Source organism: Lontra canadensis, unplaced genomic scaffold, assembly GCF_010015895.1.
Source record: "Lontra canadensis isolate GAN:19392208 unplaced genomic scaffold, GSC_riverotter_1.0 scaffold6, whole genome shotgun sequence".
Taxonomy (NCBI): Eukaryota; Metazoa; Chordata; class Mammalia; order Carnivora; family Mustelidae; genus Lontra; species Lontra canadensis.
This window is the reverse complement of record NW_022631000.1, coordinates 28,245,779-28,262,601: the sequence shown is the minus strand read 5'-3', so window position 1 is coordinate 28,262,601 and position 16,823 is coordinate 28,245,779. Positions and strand designations below refer to the sequence as shown.

General features: G+C 39.2%; 1 protein-coding gene across 1 annotated transcript; it reads left to right on the top strand.

Moving 5' to 3' along the window:
* Positions 1-1,746: 1,746 nt before the first annotated feature.
* On the top strand, positions 1,747-16,557 carry TM4SF18 (transmembrane 4 L six family member 18). Its single transcript, XM_032852457.1, has 6 exons — positions 1,747-1,957; positions 2,056-2,247; positions 5,057-5,146; positions 11,307-11,449; positions 14,460-14,640; positions 15,404-16,557. Exons 2-6 carry the CDS (start codon positions 2,071-2,073, stop codon positions 15,416-15,418), a joined length of 606 nt encoding a protein of 201 aa, XP_032708348.1. The 5' UTR covers positions 1,747-1,957; positions 2,056-2,070; the 3' UTR covers positions 15,419-16,557.
* Positions 16,558-16,823: the final 266 nt, after the last annotated feature.

Below are 16,823 nucleotides of genomic sequence, written 5' to 3'. Positions count from 1 at the left end.
GCTTTATAAGGACAAGAATTTTGGACTGTCTCCTTCATGGATCTGTCTCTCCCCAGCACTTAGAATAAAGTGCCTGGCACATAGGAGGTGCTTAATAAATATTCAGTCAAAACTGTTGCTCTTCCTATCATCCCAAGGGTTCTGGTAAATATGATTTTAGTTTGCTTCTATGTCCCTCAAGAAAAAAAATCTAATGACCAAACTTTGTGATGCTCTTTGCTCAAAAACATTAGGGAAAAAAAAAAAATCACAGTCACCAGGGGTGCCAAGAAATCTCTTTGGAACCCATCATAGAATAAGACTGTTAGTTTCTAGATTTGATTGTTTGAATCCGAAAGCAGATCCAAGGACCTCAATTTTTTGGAAAAAAAAAAAGAATATAATATAATTTAACATTATTCACATAAAATAAGTTTTTATTCCCTTGAATGAAAAGTATATATATTATAGAATATTAATACTTTCTGGAGGACACTAACAAATTAATGTAAATACTTCTGGGATCAAGATTTTAAGAGCTCATGCCACAGAACTCTTCGAGTATCAAGAGAAGTAAATAAACAGACATTACTTCTGCTCTCTGTACTATTTTGACAATTATGTCCCTATAACTGCTCTTTTTATTGTTAACAATGGTTCCGACTTATTGCCTACTCCTTCTATATCCCCTGACATTGTGGTTTGCACACATAATCTTGGTTAACCCTCACATTATTCTTCTAGGAAAAGTATCATTTTTTTAAAATTTCCATTTCACAGATGAGAAAGTTGAGACTTAAGAAAATTAAATTGAGTTGGGTTCTGATCTTCCCAACAGAGAGGGATGGCAACAAAGTCAGGCAACCCTTGCATTCCTTATCACTGTTGTCCACATCATCTTTAACATAATAGTGTCATCTTACTCTCTCTTTCTCTCAATCTCTCTCAAATAAATAAATAAAATCTTTCAAGAGCGGGGGGGGGGGGCAGCACCTGGGTGGTTCAGTTAAGTGGCTGCCTTCAGCTCAGGTCATGATCTCTGTGTCCTGGGATCAAGCCCTGGGTTCAGCAGGGAGTCTGCTTTTCCCTCTCCCTCTGCCCTCCACCCCCGCTCCGCCTATGCACACTGTCTCTCAAATAACTTAATTAATTAAAGCTTAAAAAAAAACCAAGCAGGGTAAGGATGCCTTGCCTTAATCCTTTCCTCATATCATCCTAATTGGAGAGGCTCTGTGGCTCTTTCGATTCAGGGCAATCATTTGGAAGCAATAATTCTTAAATCCTTGTTTCAAACTTCTTACTCATAAAGTCTTAACCAAATTACCCAAATTCTTTTCCCCATTTTCCTAAGCAGCAAGAGAGATGCGAATTTCTTCCTGTTACTATTTTTCAGAGAGGTGGAAATCGCAGAGATGAACTCTGGGAAGGAAAGTTGTCCCTAGACAGTAACCTCACCCACAGGGAAGTCTTGTTTTTCTCCCCCACCAGCCTGTCCCTGTCTTTGTCCTTTTTGTGCCCCCCCACCCCGCAAATTTGGAACAAAGCTTGGTGAATAGTGAGCACAAAATAAAGAACCCTGAAGGAAGGGCAGAAGCCTAAAGTCAACACACCACACAGTCTGTTCTAGCGTAAATTCCCTTGGTAGTTTCCTCTTTCGCCCCCCTGTTCACCGTTGGATTAAATTTGCCAGATTCGATTCCAACCCCACCCCTGCCCCAACTTCCTTCTTTAAAATATGCTCAGGGTTAAGGCTTTCGTGCTGTAATCCAGAGGAAAATGACTTATTTTCAAATGCAGTAAAAACACCGCATTCCTTTGGCACAGGATGAAGACCAGCTCAGCTCTTCAGCCCTAGATCATTGTCTATTGTTCTCCAAACAGTAAACCACTATTTCTCACCAGAGATTGTGGGCTGCAGTTCTGTCCGAGCCCTGGGCTTCTCATGAATATGAAGTGAAGGGCTCTGACCCAGAACGTGGTAGGTAATCTCAAAAAAAAAAAAAAAAAAAAAGGGGGGGGACAGGTAGGAAACAAATTAGGCTTTATGTAATTCTACACTCTTGAAATCTCCTGCAGGTTCTGAGCAGGGAAATGGGGTCTCGGAAATGTGGAGGCTGCCTAAGTGGTCTGCTGATTCCGCTTGCACTTTGGAGCATAATTGTGAACATATTATTGTATTTCCCAAATGGGCAAACTTCCTATGCATCCAGCAATAAACTCACCAACTACGTGTGGTATTTTGAAGGAATCTGTTTCTCAGGTATCATGGTAAGTGTGACTTTGGAGACTTGGGTTGCAGAAGGGAGTGTTTTTACTAAGCTTTGTCTTGTTCCTAGCAGAAATAATGAATAATGGAAAAATCACTGGACTAATCCCGGGTTTGGGATTTGGAAGATGGGTGGGGGTAGAGGGGCAGGTCGTCCATGAGGGCTTGGGAGGGTAGCTTTGTCTTCGATGAGCTGTTGATTTATGTGACTTCAGCAGTGCAGGAAATTAGACCTAATGAAAGTCTGTGGGATGCCAGCCGGTGGAAATATGTCCTCACGAACGCTGTGTGTTGGTTTAAGCTGTCTGATGTCCAGTGGCAGAGCTATTTTCCAGAATAGTTTCTATCTGCCCTCATGATTTCTCTAGACTGGAGAGATATTGAGACCACATGGGAAAAGCAGAGATTGGGAGATTCAGACAAATTTGTGTTCAAATACAAGCTCTGCCATTTGTACCCTGAGACCTTGATCAGATGACTCAATGTCTTTGAGCCACAGGGTTCTCATCTGAAAAATGGGAGTGATGGCATTTACTTTTTAGGGTGATTGTGGGGATTCAACAAAATCTCATGAAAGAAGTGCCCAGGATGGAGGCTGATATGTATTAGATAGCCAACGAATATTGTGATTATAAATACTTGTTGAAGAATGGGCCAGATCATAATTAAATAGTCTGATATTATACCCCTCATAATGGGGGTGTTTTTGAAATGAGATCTAATTACTTACAGTAAGAATCCAAGAATGTTTTTGCTGATGAATTTGTGCTCTTTAAAAACAAGCTGATAGTAAATCATGTTGGCAAGTCAGAGGAAAAAACACTTTTCCTGATCATATCATTTCTAAAAACAGCACATTGTGCGCTATAAGCTTACTATATCACCAAAGACATAAAAGACAATGGATTACAATTTATCTTTACATCTTCATGGGTGCTTAATTAATATAATATTTGAATAGCTATGATGAAAAGCAGTTTTCATTTGGTTACTATTTTGCACACGAAGTTAGTTAACTTTAAAGTACTGATAATCAACGCTATTGAAGTTGCTGTGTGATAGATAGGTACGTAATGAATGTTTGGTGATTGTACTATAAGTGAATGCAAACCTTTTGGAGAAGATTTCGATATGCTGTATTAATATCCATGAAAATGCTTATATCTTTCGACTCAGTAATCCTAAACCTGAGAATTCATTCTGAGGAAATAATCCATAATAAGGAAAGATACACATACACAGATATTTATGGCAGCAGTATTTATAATAGTAAGTAATTTGTAGAGCTCCCTAGCACAGAATTGGTCAAAAAAATTGTGGAACATTCACTTCTTATGGCATTGAAAATGATAATTATGAAGATGCAATAATATGGAAAATGCATATTATTTTGTGTTAAGCAAAAAAGAAATGATACAAAAAATTGTGAATAAGTTATAACTATGCAAAATATACACATGTGGTAATATCCTGGGAGTATATACATAAAAACATGTGAGGGTGGTGGGATTTGGGGTAATGTTCCTCCATTATGCTTGAGCCCTATATTCCAGTTAGAATTTCACAATGAAAAAAAGAAAGCAGTTTCTTTTTCAACACGAGTGATGCCTGTATTTCTCTTTTGACACAGGACTCCAGGGTCTAGGTCTAATTATTTCCCACTAGTACTGTAATGAAGCTAGTTACTGTACCTGTTGTACTATGCCTTCTCTCATCATTGTTTCCCTCAATATGTCACTGGAATCGATAGAAGGGTTGCAAGGCATTAATAAGATTAAATTAGAATCTACTAAAATCTATGATAATTAGTGGTGTTGTAAGGAGGAGAATGTAAGACTCTGGTTTATATTCTGTGTAAAATATAAAACTTAGAAAAGAATCAGTTCTCTATTTTCCATTGTCAGGGAATCCCTGCAAAACATGATTGTTACTACATCAAATATTTTTAAGAGAAAGAAGAGGGATGTAGATAAATAAATAAGTAGACAAGCGAAAGCTGATGAATTTGGAAACTGGAAATGCTGACTATACATAGTAAAATAACAACGAAATCTGCTTCAGGATTCAGTCCAGAACACTGGGAGTAAATGATAGGTGGAGAATTTGTCAGAAGCAACTCATGGTCCATACCTGCCCAAACAAGGAACTATAACAGAAAAGAAACCCATGTTCTTTACAGAACTTGAGCCCTTTCCTTAGGCTACCAAGAAAAGGAAGTAGAATACATTGAATTCTCCCAGTCTGTTGGCTGGATAGAGACAAAACACACTTGAAGATTTGAACCTGAGATGATTTGAATGCTTGGGCAAAACAAACTGACTTTACTTTGAATTAAGACATGTAATTCCGATTAACTGTACCTCTCACTTGCATTCCCAGAGAGCAGTAAATGGAGAAAGGCTGGCAAACATCAAAGTCTGGTGAATGATTTTCCTTTGACCTCTGCAACTGAGTCAGTGAGAAATGCAGGTTTGCTGCGGGGTGGTATTCCCATGTCTACACCATTTACTGCTTAATCATTAGTTTTTGATGACTGATAACCATGCCAATAATAGCTAACATTTATCAACCACTTACTCTAAATCAAGCACTATGTTCAAAATTCTACACACATGACTTCCTGACCACCCAACGAGGTGAGTTCCCAACACCACTTTATAGGGAAAGACTCTCAAGCTGACACAGCTAGAAAATGGCAGCTTTGGGTTTTGAACCCGGGTCCACTTGCCCCCACAGTTCCTGCTCAGAATCACTGTGCTCTGATTATGACTAGTATTCCGTTTCTGATATTTCCTCTCTTCCCTACTACAGATGCTTATAGTAGCAACAGTTCTTCTTGCATTGGAGAATGATAACAACTATAAATGTTGCCAGAGTGAAAACTGCAGCAAAAAATACATGGTAAGAGCAATAGTACCTTGAGGATGGCTGAGTGGGCTCTGCTTGCTTTCTTCTCACTCAGAAATGAGAAAATATTCACACTGTTGTCCCCTCTCCGTAACCCTTTCAACTCAGAGCCCAAGAATTTACTAAAAAAAAAAAAAAAAAAAAAAAAAATCCAACTTCCATTTTGTTTACTGTCTTTGTTTACTGTTGATGTTCTTCCAGAAGTTCAGGATTTAAAGATACATAGAGTTAGAAAATAATATGAGTTTACTTTTTTCCCTTTTCAACTTTATTGAGGTCTGATTTACATTCAGTAAATGGCATCCATTAAAATTGTACAATTTCATGAGTTTTGACAGCCAAATACACCCAGGCAACCACCATCACGATCAAGACACAGAACATTCCTATCACCCCCAAAACATTGATCTTTGATCTGCTTTATGTCATTATAGATTAGCTTGTATTCTATGTAAATAGAATTATGCAAAATTTGTCTTTTGTATCTGGCTTCTGTCAGTCAGCATGATTAGATTTATCCATGTGTTGGATATACACAATGTACATTTTTTTTAAATGGGGCTTCAAAAATAATTTAAATAGAATCAAGAGAGAATAATACAACCAATTTTCTAAGCCTGTGCTCAGCAGGCAGGTGCTGGGCTCCTACATTTTCATCACTGTCCTTCTCCTCCTCAGGGTTATCATCTTTTAATCATATTTGCATAGCACATTTTTTTCACTCTTACCCAGGGAATTAGATCATTGTTACTCATATGAATTACCTGTGGCTCAGAGAGATTGTGTGATGTATTAACTAAAAGGAATTTTCCAGAGGCCTGGTAGGCATATCTTGCAGTTGTGGCTGCCGGCCGCCGTGGCTGCCGGCCGCCGTGGCTGCCGGCCGCCGTGGCTGCCGGCCGCCGTGGCTGCCGGCCGCCGTGGCTTCACATTGGAATCATCTGAGAGTTTGGAGCTGGAATTCCACCCCCAGACACCCTGAGCTAGTTGGTCCAAGGGGCAAACAGATTTTAATGGGCAGTTGAGATGACATGTCTAGCTTTATGACAGATGGCGTTGGAAGACTTAATTAGCTGCTAAATTTAGAACTATGCTCTTGGTGAGGATTTGAAGAATGAAAAGACGCTCTGTGCACCTGCGTGTGCATGTGCATTGCGGGTGTATGTATTTTCCTCCAGTAACTGCCGGTATTATACTTATGGAAAGCTTTCAAAACTGCCTAGGTGAAACAATAGATTCAGGTAAACATTAACTTCTGATACTCAGGGAATCTCTAGAAAACAACCGTATGTGCCGCTAGGTTCATAATAAAAATAAATGTGTCCAATTTGCCTTGAATCACTATTAGCATCTCCAGCATAAACGGACGCTGCAGACGAGTGGAGTCTGGATGGCGTCTCATAATCAAATCAAAGGAGATGGCTGGCATCTCAATGGGAAAAGCAGGAGGACGGGAGAGGGGATTATCCGGATTCCCTGGTTGGTTCTTTCAAGGTAGGGCTTTAGAATAGGGGTCCCAGTTTATTTGCCCCAGGAGCCAACCTCCTGATGGAAATGAGAGATCTGAGCCTGGTAAGCATTAGATTTCAATTTCTTTTTAAGGAAGAGAGGGATCTGCTCAAGTCCAGCCCCACATCAGGCTCCCTGCTCAGTGGGGATCCTGCTTCTCCCTCTTCCACTCCCCCTGCTCATGTTCCTTCTCTTGTTCTCTCTCTCCCTCTGAATCAAATAATAAATAAAATCTTAAAAAAAAAAAAAGAAACTTTAATTTCTGGTGAAAACCAGGAAGTAAGCTGTTGTGGAATGTTATAGATACCAACATCTCATTGATTGGCAAATTTTTGAGTATGCTATTTCATAATTTCTAAAGCATACATTTCTTCATTGTACAATTTTTCAGTATAGCACAAAACATATCTACTAATAGACCTGAATATCTTTACTTCCTCTTTAAAAGAGAGACAAATATAGGGTTATGTTCACTAATCAATGTTTCAGTCATTTATTTTATTTGGAAATGACTTATGTATTCAATGAATTACCATTATTTAACTTCGCTTAGTACAACTTGTATTACTTTAAGGTTTCAAGTTAACAAAAAGATTTTGGAAGGTATTTTAAAATAAATGGATTTTATAAAACTTAATCATTGTTGAAAAATTCACTTATAAACTTTTATCACCCATATACTTAACAACTATGTGTAGATAACTCATGCAAATTTCATGACACAAGAGACAAAGTTAGCCATTATTTTAAGTTATTTTTCTTGTTGACAAATTTTGTGACATATATATTAGTCAAGCATCAAATGTCATAGAAACAAAGCACCCAAAAAGTTAAACATACATACTTTTTCTCTCTCTCTCTCAGTTGCCATGCTTGACATACATTCAGCAATTTGTTTTTTAGTGTATGCTTCGTTTATAGGTTGAATTGATAGTTTTATATTGTTAAAGATCTAGCAGAGATACTACGTTTGTTTGACTTGTAATTCTAGGTAGAAATAAAATTGTATGACTATGATACGTTTAATGCTGACAACTCTGAAGATATGCTTGTTTTTTATTTTTCCCAACAATTTTTAAAATAGCTTTATTTAACCAAAGATTATCCCAGATTGTGCGAACTTAAAAAATTTGTTTTGGGTTAGTCTCTGTGTTTAAGAATACTTAATTTACATGAGCACTCATTTACTTCTACGCCAGTTAGAATAGAACTCTTTTGACAGATTTTATAAATTATTTTGGTAATACCATCTGGAGGTAGAAAAATATCACACATCTGTAACACACATATGAAGGTATAAGTAAACATATAGACAGACATAGAGATCTTATGGCCTTTGTTTTTAAATTTTAGCCATGTATTAGGTACATTGATAAGAAATTTACCAGTTTATAGAAGAGTCCAAATTGTGTTTCTGGCCTGTGGAGCAAGTTATGGCTACCCACTCGGATGGCTAAAGCTTTTTACTGAGTTGTGGAGAAGGCTTTTAAGATTTGTATCTGCCCTTGACAAGTAATTTTATGAAGGCTGTGGACTAGATTTTGGCGAGGGAATTTTTATAGCAGTTGGGTTTTTTTTTAACCACCCCCCTACTCCCCCAGCACCCTGTTCTCCCCCACCTCCCCACCCCTCCCACTCCCCCAGCCCTGCTTTTTTTGTCCTTCAGTTTCAAGCAGTTGTGTGTTGTGTTTTAATTATCTCCCAGAATGTTTACATTCCAAAGAGCGGGAGCCCCATAAGAATTGCATCTCAGAGGGTGTAGAGAATGTAGGTTTCCTTTTAGAAGGAATTTGGTGGCATATTTATCTATTATCAGGAGGCATAGAATAATTACTATTTAATGTTTTCCTTCTTTTTCTGAAGCACAGGGTAGTTCTCTTCACAATGTCCTGATTTTTTATAACAACTACAGATATTTTGAGATGAATAGGGGAGGCTTGGGGAGTGGTAAGAATAGGTAGGTGAACTTTGAATTGCTTTAAGGGACACATTTCTAGTTCGATAAAGACTAGATTTGTAAAACAAAGGCAATTGTTTTTTAATTCCTCAAAGAGGGGGATCACAGCCCGAATGATCCTGACCTACCCATCTAATTACACTATTTTCAATCTGCTTCTTTATATTAGGGAGAAGATTTCCAACTAAGATGGAAGTCCGAATATTTCTTGGTTCTAGATTAACAGTAGTGTGTCTTTGTAATGTTCTTGTAATTATTTCACAAAACCTTCCACATTTTTTCTTTCCCTCTGAGTACAGAGCTCCATTTTACTCAGGAGAGAAAAACTTAATTTTAGAAGTTTCTATCAGGATGTGAATATCAACCTTTAATTTGGCCAACTTCAGACCATACAGCCCCCTAAAAAATTATTTCAAATATTTAAACCAAATGACTCGAAACCAAAACCAAAACTTAATCAGGGATGCAAGAGATGTCCCCAAAGTGAGTGCAAAAGATGCAGCCCTCCCAAGATCCAGAATCACTCTCCAAGGTAGCAAAAGAAACTTAGACAACTCCTCCTGAAAGCTGGTGACAATTGGTGGGATCCTAGCTGCAGTGGGGTGCAGCCCAAATTTCTGTATGGCAGATTTTGGGGGGACCACAACCTGACAGTTGGCTGCTTTCAAGAACTGGCATTTGCATGCCTGACAGGCAGAAAGTCAAATTCTCAGAACATAAATAAAAGACAAACAGGAAATTGACAGCTGTTCCTGGCAGGGAAAGGATCAATAACCAAGGGATAACTCAAAACCAAATTTTAACCAGAGTCACAATCCAAAGAACTCATCTTTACAAGTGTTTTTTCCCCGCCAATCTGAATCTGAAAAGGAAAAGACTCTTACCACCTAACCTAGACCAGTCCCCCACAAGCAGAGATCCAAGAAACTGACATGGCAAGAATTCTTCTGTGGCTTTTCTCCCAGATCCAGGATCTTTAACCGTAGCTCCTGTACCAAGGAAGGTGTCCTGAGCTATGGTGCCCCGTGTTGGGTGCCAGATATTGTAACAGAAAAAAGTTTTACTCCACCCTCTTAGGGTCCCTGGCTCAGTCTGAAAATTAAACTGACAAAGACAGGTGAGCAAGAAAAAGGGATATACATTTTATTGAATTTTATGCATACATGGGGGCCTTAATGAGAGAATGAAGACCTGAAGAAGTGACCAGAGTAGCAAGAAACAACAACAGATTTGTAAAGAATTGGCAAGAGTGAGGTGTTTGGGCTAGGGGTAGTAAATGTTGGAGAAGTAACAAGGAAGATAAGGTTTAGTTTAACGAGGTTTTTTTTTCACAGGTTTCTTGGCCCCCATCTCTTCCTTTTTCTCCTTGTACAGAGAGGGTAACTTGCATACCAGAGTTTTATAAGCTCTTTAAGAGAAAAAGGGTGAAGGGGCTGGGAGGGGTCAGAGTGACCATCCTGCTTCTGCCATTTTCTAAAGCTCCTTCAGTTTAAGATATTCAGTATGCTAAAATGCCATGTTTTGGGGGTGACCTGAACCTCACTAACTTCTTGTTTGCTATTCATTCTTCTGTGTTGTCTCATTTTCTGCCAAAATCCTGTGGGTGGTTTTCTCTGGAAAACAGCTACCAGCCAAATAGAGGTACTTGGAATAAGAGATGATATTGTGATTATATTTATAATTTGAAATAATTTTTATATCCATTGTGCCCTTTAATCTTTGAAATATCCCTATTATGGAGGTAGTATAATCATCTACCTCTTTTACATTTAATAGAACATGGAGCTGTAACTCAGAGAGATTCTTATTCCTGATTTATTTCAAGCTTCAACTGTATCCACTCATTACACTGTAATTTGTATACGTATACAAATATATATTTGTCAGCCCTCCTTGAGCCAGCATTCAAAGCCACCTTCTACCTGCAGGTACGAGTTGCACTAACTTTGTAAGCAACTCGAGGGCTGGGTGGCGTCCAACAACTCCATTTCCCCAGCATTAGCAAACATGTCTATCTGGTCTTCATAAACTTCTCTCTAATGCTCCGTGGGAACCCTCTCTTAGATCACACTAATCTACTTACCTTATAATTCTGCTTGTACCCATCTACCTGGGAACACTGCTTGTTCTCTCTCCTCCAAGGCAAACACCTTCCTCCCCATCAATCCCTTCCTCACATGAACATAAATATGGCCATATAGGCTAACACCTGATGCTTCCCCTCAGATTCCTGTAAGTGAAGGTATCCACATATCATCTTCACATGAGAAAAGTCAAGGTCCTAGCTTCTGATTCTTAGAGAACCCACCTGACCTAGAAAATAACGTCTTTGGTAAATACAGATTGATCAGTCACACCCCTTCCCTGCATTAATGTTTGATCATTATTTTGATACCGAAATTCCAGAAGAAAGGAAGAAATGTAGTCAATTAACTAGTATTCTCTGTGGAATTCCACACAAAAAGGCATTTTAAAACTTATTTTAAAGATCAGATGGGTTTGGATTAAATGTTTGTTTTTCTGTGGACATTCACACAGACTGCATGCAGTAGGTTTGGACGAGTAGGGGAAAGTACCTATCTGATCATTTATCCACAATATCCCCTTGTCTCATTCTGTGGCACCAACCTCCACCTCCTCCTCCTCCTCCTTTTTTTTTCTGACTTCCTTCTTCTATGTTTAATTTAGACACTGCTGTCGATGATCTTTTCTGCCCTTGGAATTGCTTTCTCTGGATACTGCCTGGTCATATCTGCTCTAGGCCTTGTTCAGGGTCCATACTGCCGCACTCCTGATGGCTGGGAGTACGTCTTTGAAGGCACTGCAGGACGGTAAGAAATAATTCTCCAAATCAAGGGGCTCAGAAAGCCAGAAACACCTGGCTTCATGCTTATGATCATTTTCCATGATAACTTTGGGGTTCTATGTGGGAATACTCAGACCAACTTCTGCCTCCATAGATCTCTGTTTAGATGCTTTTCCTTCTCTCTTTCTTTTTTTTTGGGGGGGGGCAGTCTTTTTTTTTTTTTTTCAAGATTTTATTTATTTATTTGAGATAGAGCAAGAGAAGGAGAGGACAAGCAGGGGGAGCAGCAGGCAGAGGGAGAGACAGGCTCTCCACTGAACAGAGAGCCTAACACAGGGCTGGATCCCAGGACTCTGAGAACATGACCTGGGCAGAAGGCAGACACTCGACCGGCTGAGCCACCTAGGCACCGCTGCCAGTCTTCTAATGTCATATGCATTCACTATTTTGAGGTTGATGTGGAGATATCTAAATGAAAGTTGTGTTTCTCCTGAATTTCAGAGCGAAGCTTTGTAGTTATTGTGGTCTGGCAGCTACTGGAGCCTGGGAATTGAATGGTTCTAATACCCCAGTCTTGCTGTGTGGCCAGTTTGGAAGTGTGGTCTGTTACAGATGGGAAGGGGCTTGGCTGGAAGAAAATTTCAGTGACCTTGGATGGTGTTACCCATGCTATGCCATCAGGGACAACACAGATAGAACCAGGCAGCATGAGCAGCCAAGTACAGGGTGAGATCAGGGGGCATGACCAGGAGCAGGCATTTGTGGGGGAGCCAGGAGAAGATCTAGTGTGCACTGAAGAAGAGTCTAGGAAGGCAGCCTTAACTTAGAGGGCTGGTGATGCAGTTAGCTGTTGAGGAACCCAGTACCGGATCGCAGAACACCTCACACTGGCATTTTATCTGCCAGCACCTGTAGAGACAGCTCTAGAAGCAGCAGGGCCCAGAAAGAGATTTAGGAGAGGTCCATCAGATCCTTCCCAGTCCTGTCCTATGCCCAGAATTCTAATGGTATAAATGGAGGGAGTGTCTGGACCAATCCCTAGGGAAGTTGCAGTCTCTTCTCAGCTCCCTGCGACTGGCTCTGTTGTTCAAAGCCCACATCAACTTGAAGTCTTACATGCTCAGCTAGGCCTGGGTTGCAAATCTACTTCTGTGCCCAGAGCTGCCTTGTCCTGAAAGTTCCACCAGGTGCCACATTCTGTGAGCAGAGCTCTCTCTTAGGTCAGGAGACTCAGGAAAGGAGACGCTAATAAAGAAAGTCCCACTGGGTGCAAAAAATCATTTTTTGTGCCGTCATCCCCTGAACATCGCTGACCCCCAAATCAAAGAAGATTTCCCTTTCAGAGCAAGATCTCAGACTGCCCACATGCCCCTCCATTACTCTCCATTACTCTTCATTACTCTTGAAAGTTTCTCTTAATATCTATATTCACCTGACTCCAGCTACAGACAAATGGAGATAAAACATTGGAAGCCATAAAGGGAAGTGAAGTCTCTGGTATCCTAGAGAAATTTCCAAGCCTTGGCCAATTCTGGGTGGAACAAGTGTTAATGTTAAAGTCCCACAAGTTAGATCTTTGTTTGTACATTTATTCAACAAATATTTCTTGAACATTAACTCTGTCCAGGCCTTGAATTAGGTGTTAGAGAACCAAAGATAAATTACTCAGTTTTCCTTCCCTCTAGGAGCTCACACGGACCTGACAGAATGTTCTGCTAAGATGGCTGCTTTAGAGTGAACACTGCCCTCAGAGCACAGGCCTTTGATGCTTATACACATCTGGGTTCACGTCGTCCATCTGCTACTTCCAAACTGTATGACCTGAAACAGATATCCCCGAGCCTCTGTAAATCATTTCTACCTCACAGAACTGACAATTAACTGGAAGCAAAGCACAGATTAGATTTACTAAGTTCTTAAAATTAGCTGGATTTTATGATTAACATCGTTAACAGGCATAATCTCTTATGTCCCCATCTGCTGGGTAGTCCATAGGCTCGGTCACAGGCATGGCTACTGCTGGGGATCCTGAATCTGGTCCATTCAACAAGCATTTGTTGGTCTTTGCCATGTGCCAAGCACAGCCTTAGGTGTCAGGCCTAGCTATTCTGGGCTGTATAAATCACAGTAGGGCTCTCAGAGTACACAACATAGTGAGCAAATATATACAGATACCAATAAGACGGCCTTACAATTTAAGGAAGTAAATGCTGTGATGGAGCTCTATAAAGAGGTTGTGGAGGGAGGGAGTATCAGAAATAGCATCTCCATTCCTTCCAGACCCTGCTAGTACATTTACTACTTTGTGGTTTACATGAAGAATAAATAAGTGCCACAGCCCAGGAGAAAAATCAACACCATGGAGGTCATCTCACTTCCAAGTGTTGGCTCATCCGTGCAGAGCGTGTACTTGGAAATCTAGAGTAAGGATCTCGAAGGGATTGCTTCCTTGGTGGCTTAGATGGAGTTCAGAGTATGAGGATATATGGAGTGGGTCTAGGGAAATGGTAACAGGAAATTGTATCTGTATCAGGCTTTACAGGTTCCAAAGCATTCTCACACACCTTTCACTGAATATTCATATTAACCCCTAAATAAATAAATAAAATCTTCAAAAAATAAAATAAAATAAAATAAGCATAGGGGCGCCTGGGTGGCTCAGTGGGTTAAAGCCTCTACCTTAGGTTCAGGTCATGATCCCAGGGTCCTGGGATCAAGCCCCAAATAGAGCTCTCTGCTCAGCAGGGAGCCTGCTTCCTCCTCTCTCTCGCCTGCCTCTCTGCCTACTTGTGATCTCTGTCTGTCAAATAAATAAATAAAATAAAATAAGCATAGCCCAATGCTTTGTGCATGCTATATACTCCATATATGTATCTGAATTTTTAAAAATGTTTTAATTCACATTGAATAATATTATGTATTTCAATCATATATATTAATTTCCCAAACATATAAACATCTGTAGCCCTCTTACTTGGACCAAGTATTTAGGCTTGGCCATGGGTCTTGTTGACTATATCCCTTCTCTCTCTCAGTTTCCTTACAGATTCCAGCATGTGGACTGAGTGCCTGGAACCCGCACATGTAGTGGAGTGGAACATCATTTTATTTTCCATTCTCATAGCTCTCAGTGGACTTCAGGTGCTTGTTTGCCTCATCAGAGTAGTCACTCAGTTATCCAAGATACTGTGTGGAACCTATTCGGTCATCATCCAGGTAACAGACCACTGGTGGCACCTGTACCTCCTCCATTTTACCCCCACTACCCAAGATCCAATGACTCTGGTTGAAAGCCTCCCATCTTTTTCATTCCATCCCTACTGCCCTCATCTTTACTCAAGCTCTAATAGCTCAATATATATATTTTTTATATCCCATGTGTCTGTTGGTTTGCCTATGTAGATTGAATCAATGGAGTAATTGTAAAATCTGTACTTAGTCCTGAATGGTGAAAACAGCACAAGTGTTTTGAATGAGCCACAGTGCAGTGTTCTGTGTGGAAATAACCCAAAGCACAAAGAAGCCTTACTATTTATTGAGAATTTCACTGTTCATAAGATAATTGAAGGCTCACAAAGTTATCCCATTGAAATAATTTCTCTTTTGAATGCTGTTTCCATTAACCTAATGATCATGCTTTATATCGAATCATTAGTAGTTCATTTTAAAGTGGAGAAATATGTTTTTAATCCCTTCAAAACTACTTGTTTCATCTGCTAAAATACTGATGTTAATTTAGTTATGACTGAAATTGCTAAAACTACCCAGCAAGTCCAGAGTGAAGAGAAATCACGAATGAGTTAGCTTGTGTTTTATTTAACAACAAATAATGTATACCCTTCCTATAAATTTCAAGTAGATATGTTCCTAATTCATCATATTTTGAGTATGCACTATAAATTTAAGTTGATACTTGGGTCATGGATCATTAATCAAGCCAAATTTACTACTTCATTCACTTTTTTTTCTTTTTTTATAGCCTGGAATCATTTGAATGACAACAAGAATATTTTCCACTATCAAGATATGCCATCTATCTGCCTCATATCTACTATATAGACCTTAAGGCAATATTCAAATGATGGTGATTTCTCCGTTTGATGTTTTTTGAGCCTCTTATAAAATTTATAGTCCTCACTGGAAGTGCCAGCTATGTCACCCTTCTATCTGGAATTTTTTCTAAGCAATATGTGCTAGGATCTTCAGAAATATCCATATTCTTTGGTCAAACAAATCCATTCCCAATAATCTATACTATGGAAATAAATAAGAATAAAAGATAAAACTTCATGCAAATACAAATAATACAATATTATTTAATATTCTAGAAAATTAGAAATACCTGAAAGTCTAACTTTCAGGGAAAGATTAAGTCAAGAGTAATACATTAGTTGTAATATTATATAGTCACTACAAATTATGTTACACAGTCATTACAAATTATATTTTAAAAATTATAAATACTGTTAATTAAAAAAGCAGATTACAAACTTATGTTCACATTATAAACAAACCATCTAAGACAAACACCAAATAATCAAAATTTAGGAAGAAAACTCAATCTGGAAGGATTTACAGAAAAATGTCAACTGTCATTTGTCTGGATGATAGGCGACCCTTCTTACTTTTCTCTATTTCCCAAGTTTTCATTATCATTTTTATAATTAAAACATATTTTAAAACTCGTCATTTTTACTATTAAAAATGCTTGCTTTTATCCAATCTTTAAATATATGCTTTTCCACCTTGAGTATCTATAAACATCATAAAATAATGCTTCAATCAGTGTTCAATAATGAAAGTACTGAGACAGAAAGACAAAATAAATTGTATAAATTTATATAATCTAACTGAGCCTTTAGCCTTATTTTCTCACTCCTGATGATGAGTGTGGTGGGCTACAAGAGGTAGCCTTGAAATAAATGAGCAGTCGAGGGCATGCTCAATGGGTTAAAGAAAGTGGTCATTGACCAGTCAATACATATGTCATAGGGAGTTACCAATACCTACACTAATAGAAAAAAATTTTTTAGTGAAACATTTAGAAACTTTCTGTCTGTACCCTATAGTTACCATGACCTCCTTGAGAACAGCAGCAATGTTATATATTTTTCCATCCTCCTTAGGACGTAGGACGTGGGTATGGTAGACACTCAACATTAGATATCCATGCCAGGCCTGTCTGCCCTTCATGGTTACTATGCTGAACACCTGTCTCCACCATAGGCGCACTGGACCATAACACTTCTGCCACTTCCCTATTGCTCTCCTCCATGAACACTGTCAACAATGCTCTGTCAATACCTGCTCTGTGCCAAAGCTGGGCAGCAGCCTGGGGGGAAGAAGGAAACATGCTTCTATCCTTGGTGCCTGCTCTGTCCACATCCTCCTTTAAAGGA